A 7,801-nucleotide genomic window follows, 5' to 3' on the forward strand; every position below is an offset into this window, starting at 1 on the left:
AACTATCCTATTAAACAAAGTACTGCAGACGCTTAAGCCTTAATAGGAAAAAATAAATAAATTAGCTTTATTAAACAACTTAGCTTCGTGCATATCTTCATTTGCTCTCAGCACTTTCCTAGATAATAATTTCTAATCTTCTATGAACTTCCTCATTGCCAGTTTTGTTGATAAGCGGTTCAGGTTTTGCCTTATCTCTGTCAACAGAGAGATTTTAAACGCATCGTATCCTGTTGACCAGGGAAGAAAAAAAGTAGTTTCCATCCTAACTGCGAAGTCACCTGCAAAATCCTTGATATACACGCCATAATTACGCCATGAGGCATAAGTTAGAGCGGAAACATCAAGATATTTTCTCAAAACAGCATAAATCTTTGCCCGGGTTGAGTTGGAGACTGGACTTCGGACTCACCTGAGGTACAGGCGCCCTTTGATTGACAGGAGGCCCGGGATGCCCGGGAGTGGGGGTGGAGCCTCGCCGCTCTACCTGTGCCAGCGCACGGAGCTGGGGGGAGAGAAAGGTCGCAGCGGTACTGCGACTGCTGCGCACCGCAAATCCTCCGCACTCTTTCTGGGGGAGAGATTAAAACAAAACGCATGGATTTTACGGGCAGCGTGGATTAAACGAGGCAGCAATTGGAACGACTCCGTGGCGCTGGGACCCTGTGCAGAGCACCGGAGAGGCGAACAGGTGAGCCGGTGCTTTGGAGAGGATGGTGTGCAGTTCATCAACAAGTGGCCTGGATGGTTTGGCGGTCTCTGGTTGACTCGAGAGTGCGGTGTGGCGAGGTTTGACGTTGCAGGTGGCATTGTCGGTGCGTGGCTGCGGGGAGAGGCCACTCGCGGTTCCTCCCGCTCTCATACTCTCCGTCCTTCAAAGCAGGTCTAAGAGGGCGGAGTGGCCGCGAAATGGCCGACGGCGGGAAGACCAGCTGGTGGAAGTCGATGACCATGAAGAAGAAGCCGAAGGAGCTGACGGACAAGGGGGCGGGGCAGGAGAACGGACAGTTCTCCACAGACAAAACATCGGTCCGGGAAAGTAAACATTCCCATCCGATGGAGGAGAAAGAATATTTGGAGCCCAAACTGGAGAATGGCTTCAGCGAGAAGAACACGCGAAGGAACCTGAAGATCTCCCGGTCGGGACGGTTCAAGGAAAAGCGCCGGGTCCGGGCCACCCTGCCCGAGAGCCCCAAGTTTTTTGAAGGCAATGGGAAGGCGAACGATGAAAATTAATGCACAAGCCCTCTTCTGGGGCATCAGCTGCTTCACAGACTTGTCAACAGACACTAGTGGCAGAGCTTACAGCCCTTAATTTAACAGTGATAAAGAAAAAGCTGAAATTAAAGTGTCAATTTATATTACTTGAATATTTCATGAATGATGCGTTAAATATTTATTTGTGTAATCTGGATACCTATTGTAGATTGATTTTTTTACGGGTTCCTAGAATGCTTTTCCCATCAGGGTGGCCAGGTCTGGCGGTCAAATCCATTGCAGCTTCGAATTGCGGAGTTCTGATTCAGAACTTTATTTCTGGTGGGTCGTAGCGGGGAGGGAGATGATTCACGTTGTAGTTGATATTGAAAATATTCTTCGGCAAACATTTTGTTTGGTGGCCTTGATAAGCAAGGTCAGCTCCTGATCCAAGCACTTGTTCAAATTTAAGAGAAGTTGAGCATTTTTTTTAAATAAAAAGAATTATTTTCAGAAAAAAATCATGCCTGCTTATTCTAACTTCAAAGGTTCGGAGATTTCTCTCTCTCTCTCGCAGCCTATTTTAAAAGTTAATCATTTGTGAAAATGTAGCGTTAAACTCGAAGTGCAACACACCCAGTAATCCGACACGTAGGAACTCTGAAAGGATACTGTGTTTGGAGCTTTGCCACAGCATTTTGTGTGCGTTTTTATACTGTTTACTTTGGGGATATTGCTATTATTTTGAACAATTATCAAGAATAACTAAGTAAGCAATTTTCAGGAGGTTTTTCAGGAGACCATAGGGTTAGGGAAGGCGAGTGGATGATTCATAAAAGACGGTGTATATTATTTGATAAATACGTGGACGGCTGGTGTCAGGCCCTGATTCCAGCCACACTTGTTCCACCAGGTTCGCTGTCCAAGTGGTTTAGCGGCGAAGTTTAAACAGAATGTCTTCCCTTTGCCATTCTGCGCCCGGTGAACGTGGTTTCTCTTACGTGTACATTACATAACTATTTACATTATTTTGATATTTCATTGCTGCCACAGACCGGAAGATTAAAGAATATGAACAAAAAGCAGGGGGAAAAAAAACTTTAAGATGCAAATCTTCGGTTCTGTCCTGTTTTCTCTCCATGTTATCGCGCATGAAAAGTTAATTTATATTTCCGATAACTGCTTCGAACCTCCCACCGACAGTGTAAGACACGGGTGAAGTATTCCTCTACATAAAACGATTGATATCTAGCTGTAATACTGCTCAATGACATTTCCGGGATAACTCGAATTACATTTTTTTCTGAACTTGATCTTGTTTCCGAAACATGGTGCAGACATGAGCTTCATACGAGAATCCTGCTATGATGTGTAATTTTTTTACCTATCCTAATTTTTTGCAGAGAACAAGATTTCATGGTATTTCCTTTCTGGCAAAGAAGAGCTATTATATAACGTTCAATGTTATTTGAACAGCCTACAAAGGTCATCTTTTTTATTGTACCCAAACTGGCAATTTCTCCTTTGGGTGGAAATCATTGCAGCAAGAACACCTTTTTAAGGTACATAATATTTTATAGATCATTTTCTTCAGAATTTTCAAAATGAATCAAATATAGGATATCACTATTTATTAGATACTAGCTTTCATAAAAGCAACGTGAGATTGTACGATTCGTGTGATTATGACAATCTTGTATGTGATAGCTCATGATATTTTGGTGCTATCACTTGAAGCAGGCAATATCACTCTATTACAGATTGCAGCAAATGAGAAAGTTGAATACATTCCTTATATTAAAACAATTCCAGAAAGAGAATCCAATGCTGGCATAATGAAGAGTTTATTTTAGTATTAAATTGCTCATTATACGGCCACATTATGAAAAAATTGAATTTAAAAGAGCTCCGAGCTGAAGGATAGTCAATCCATTGGCATTCTGGAAATATTGTAAATTACATTTCTGTTACAGATAAGTAGAATAGATGGTTTATACTACAAAGGAGGAATATGGCAGAGAATATACATTGATTCAATTTTATGAATCCTGTTTTTGATGAGGGTGAATTTGAAAAGCCTTACAAACTGAAATGCTATTCAACCCAGCCATTCTCTTTACAATAACACTTTTCAGAAGGTGGCAACAAAGGAGGATTATTAAAATGTTGGTATGCTAATACAAGTGATTTTATTCCTATTGCATTTCATCAAATGTATATTTTTTCCATTTAAGCAGAGCTAACTAAAACTGTTATAATAATTGAGCATGTTATCAATGTGTCATTTGACAGTGAAACCAAATCTTGTAATAGACCAAGTGTTTTAATCAACAGGCCAGTACTCAATGTTTTATTCTGCAATCATAAACCTACTGAGGTGAGAAAAATATTTGCACAACTTTCTGACTAATAGTAGTCTATTGTCTGAGAAAGTTGGACTTTATGCACAGATTCTGTAGAAGTTTTGAATTCATTCAGATTTACTGGAATACGCCTCACTTCTGCACCTGTATTAAATTTATTACAATCATCAAGAAGCTAAATAGTAATTTAATAATTATAGCAAATAAAACGTATTCAATCTAAGTTAGCAAAATAAAATGTCCAATGATTTATAAAGTATACAAAAGCCTGGGTTTATCTGTGAATGCTAGATCTGCACGAATATTGGCCAATTGTTCATTTGATAATTTTCACACTGAGGACAAACATCTGGAGGTGACTGCACTAGAGAGCCAATACTCCCACACCTGTGGCATATTTTGTGAACCACAATAATTTTACCCCCTTGAATCCTGCAATAATAATTTGCACTTATATAGTTTTATATTTTAAAGTAGTGCAACATCCTAGGAGTGTTAGCAGACAAAATTTTGAATAGTATCCCACATTTGTTGATCTTAAGAGTAGATAATCAAGATAAGAAGCCCTTAAGGAAAGAGAGAGAGAGGAGAGATGGAAAGAGAGAGAGAGAGAGAACAGCAGCAGGTTTCAAAGTAGAGTTGAGGAGACATGAATCCAACTGCATGGGGCTTTGGCAGCTGAAGATGCTGCTGGCATTGGCCAAGCGTTTAAAAATCAGGGAAGCTCACAACACTGGAATTGGAGGAGCACAAATATCTTCTTATAGGATAGGACAGATCGAGATGGGGGCAGATGAAACCACTAAAGGATTTGAAAGCAAGGAATCGAGCCTCTTCTCAGTGGGGAATTTGTGTGTAAGTTAGGATATGAACAGTAGAACTTTGGGTTGCCTGCAGATTATAGAAGGTAGAATAGTTGAAACTGTATAGGTGTCCTTTGGAATAATGGAGTCCAGAAGTAGTAAGGGTACAAATGAATAGAACAGCAGCTGAGGAAGGGATAGTGTTCATATTGTTGTGGACATGGGAGATTGGTGATATCTGTGATGCCAGGCATGTGGTTGGAAAGCTCATTCCAGGCTCAAATATGACATCACAAAGGAATTTGTTCAACCTTTAATTGTTGCTAAGGGCAAAGATGACTAGGGCACAGCGTTTGTGGTGGAGATCAAAGGCGTTGGTTTTGGGCATCCTTGTAATTTAAAGCAAATTTTTGCTCACTTAGGATTGGATGTTAGTCAAGCCTCATGATCCATAGGCAGCAGGATTGAGAGAACAGAGTATTTTCAATAAGTGCATAGAACTACATGCATTTTGGATTGCATCATTCAAATCCCCCACTGAGAAGAGGCTTGATTCCTTGCTTTCAAATCCTTTAATGGCTTCACCCGCCTCCACCTCTGATCTGTTCCAATCCACAAGAAGACATTTTGCTCCTCCAATTTCAGTGCCAAGGGAACTGAGAAACTGGATTAGGTCCTTACGGAACACCAGAAAATGCGGGAAGTGAAGCCATTGAGACGATTCTCCATGTATGAGTGTACAGATGAGAAAGGAACTCGGCAAGTGCCGTCAGCCTATTGTAGGACAGTGGAAAAGAGCTGGAGGAGGTTAATGTAGTCAAGCACTTCAATGACAATAACAAAAGGAGGGATAGTTTACTGCTCTCAGTCACATTGTGTTTTGATAAGAGCTGCTGCAGGAAAGGTAAACATTCTAATTGGAGTGATTCGAGGATAGATTAGGTGGAGGATTTAAGAGGTGGTAGCATGTCAAAGATTTTAAGAGCCAAAAGAAGTTGGAAATTGGGCTGTAGTTTGCAAGGCTCGGTGGTCATTTTCTATTGAGGAGAGAAACTTAGGTGGCAGACTTGAAGGAGAAGGAGAAGTTACCTGAGGAGGGAAGACTGTGTTAATTATTTCACCTAGGTGGGAACCAGAAATGGAAGGTGGGAATTAACAATGCAGTGGGCAAGGGTAAGAACATAACCTGGGGACATAAGGAATGGAAACAGGATCGGCCATTAAGCTCCTAGTGCCTTCTCCACCATTCGATAGCACGTCTGACCTCCACTTTCCTGTACTAACCTCATTTTCCTTGTTGGGGCTTCGTGTGGGTGAGATAAACTTTTAGAGAGGATGAGATGAGATTGGAGACAAACTGAAGAAAGAAGAGCTGAGTGCTGTGTCAGGTTGGAGGGTGTGTGGGAGGGTTGGCAGGGAATATTGAGCCTGATGAGCAAAGAAAAAGGAAAGAAATGCCAGAGGTAGATTATAGAATGTCAGGGTGGAGTTAATAATGTGGAGATGGGAAATTAGTGACCTCTATGATACCGTGAATGTGGTTGGAAAACTCATTCTAGGCTCAAGTATGACACCACGGAGGAATTCGGACTGTTGCCAAGGGCAAAGATGGAATCGATGACTCGGGCACAGGGTTTGTGGTAGAGTTCAAAGATGTTAGTTTTGGGCATCCCTGTAATTTCCCATCTCTATGAAGTTACTGACTCCACCTCTCCCTGAGCTGCTGTGATACTTCTTGCTATTTCATTGTAACTTGGGTGGAGGAACCAGGGAGAAGAATTTAAGAAGATAATTTTCAGCAGAGAAAAGAAGCCAGGGCTTGCATTTGCATTGCTGAATGATCTTGGAGTAGTGAGGTCTGTGAAGAGAATAATAGCACTCAATAGTAGCCCGGCCAGGTACAGTGGTGAATAGCTAAACCTATTGCTTACCTTGTCCAAATTGACTTGTATTCCCTCACCTGAGGAGAAGGAGATGTGAACCATACCTGGTGAAATGGTCAAACAAAGGTAATGTTTTTAAAGTGGGACAGGAATCAAAGGAGGAGGTAGAGGTGTGCCTAAGAACTACCAGTGGAATACCAAGGTGAATGAAGAGATAGTTCAAACTTTGAAATTACAGTTGAACGTGAAGAGGGAAACATTGTGAGAGATCCTGAGGTGACCTGTCTTTGCCTATGTTCGAGTTTGTTTATTCATTTGGGTACTGCACAGACGAGATTTATTTAGGGAGAATTACACACCAGGTTTTCCATTCACACAAAACTACTTGTAACTCCCAAAGCCCTTTTCCCATCTGCAAGGTTGAAGTCAGTATTGAAGTAGAACACTCTCCATTTGTCTGGAAGAGTGCTGCTTCAACGACACTTGAACTTCCTTGTTGTCCAACACAAAACAACCTCCTGGCACCATGTAGACTTCCCTGAATTTTAACTCCCTTCTCCTGAGCACAATGCCTCAGTGAGTATCACATACAAAACATGTTCCACTAAATCAACAGTACCTACCTAGCTCATGACCTGTACTGACTAGAAAAACAGGCACAGCAGGCACAGACAAACATTATGACTGGAAAGTTCCCATCTCATTAATGCATCATTTTAACTTCTAATTATATACCAATAACTTCATCATTGCAGTGTCTTAGAATTCCCTTCATTGAATCACCTTCTCAGCGGCAGTTAAAGGATGTTCGTTAAATATGGTCTTCTAGTGAAACCCCACATTTCACAAATGAATTTCTTTAAAAAATGAAAAGAAGGGAAATTGGCTGAGAAACCAGTTGTTTTAGTTTCTTTTATGCATCTTATCCAGTATGTTCTGATGAAGTATCCTCAGCCTGAAACGTTGACTCTTTTTCTCCTTCCACAGTTGCTGCCTGACCTTCTGAGTGTTTCCAGTATATTGCACTTTTATTTCAGATTTCTAACCTCAGGAGTTTTTGATTTTTCATTATTCAGTGTGTTCATTTGCAGGAACATCAAAATCTTTCCCCATGTTTTTCTAACTTAAAGTAACACATCCTCAAAGAGCTCTATAGATACTCACTCCTTGATCACAATATATCCAGCTGGATCTGTGAATCACATTGTAATTGGTCGAAGCTGTAAAGATACAGGTGTAAACATCACACATTTGTTATTGAATGGTAACAGGACTTGTTTACTTGCAATGACAATGTAACGATTATCTCAGAGATACTGTATCACAACAGTGAAAATTGCAAAAAAGGATTACACATAAAGGGACAACACACACAAAATGCTGGAGGAACTCTGCAGGTCAGGCAGCATCTATGGAGGGAAATAAACAGTCGATGTTTTGGGTCGAGACCCTTCATCAGGACTGGAAAGTAAGGGGGCAGAAGCCAGAATAAAAGGGGAGGGGGAGGACCACAAGGTGGTGGGGGATAAGTGAGTCCAGGGGAGAGGGGGAAGGT

The 7,801-nt window shown here is 41.2% G+C and overlaps 1 protein-coding gene across 2 annotated transcripts; it reads left to right on the top strand.

Moving 5' to 3' along the window:
* The first annotated feature begins 482 nt into the window (after positions 1 to 482).
* Positions 483 to 1,718, top strand: LOC127570794 (proline-rich protein 15-like). 2 transcript variants are annotated; one of them, XM_052016626.1, is made up of 2 exons: positions 483 to 691; positions 881 to 1,718. In XM_052016626.1, exon 2 carries the CDS (start codon positions 910 to 912, stop codon positions 1,234 to 1,236), a length of 327 nt encoding a protein of 108 aa, XP_051872586.1. In that variant the 5' UTR covers positions 483 to 691; positions 881 to 909; the 3' UTR covers positions 1,237 to 1,718. The 2 variants fall into 2 exon arrangements, with proteins under 2 accessions (XP_051872586.1, XP_051872587.1); XM_052016627.1 differs by having other exon boundaries at positions 884 to 1,718.
* The last annotated feature ends 6,083 nt before the right edge of the window (positions 1,719 to 7,801 follow it).

Source organism: Pristis pectinata, chromosome 5, assembly GCF_009764475.1.
Source record: "Pristis pectinata isolate sPriPec2 chromosome 5, sPriPec2.1.pri, whole genome shotgun sequence".
NCBI classification, from domain to species: domain Eukaryota; kingdom Metazoa; phylum Chordata; class Chondrichthyes; order Rhinopristiformes; family Pristidae; genus Pristis; species Pristis pectinata.

Excerpts from the sequence above, each read along its gene's own strand:
- LOC127570794 (XM_052016626.1), top strand. The coding sequence starts at position 910 with ATGGCCGACGGCGGGAAGACCAGCTGGTGGAAGTCGATGACCATGAAG.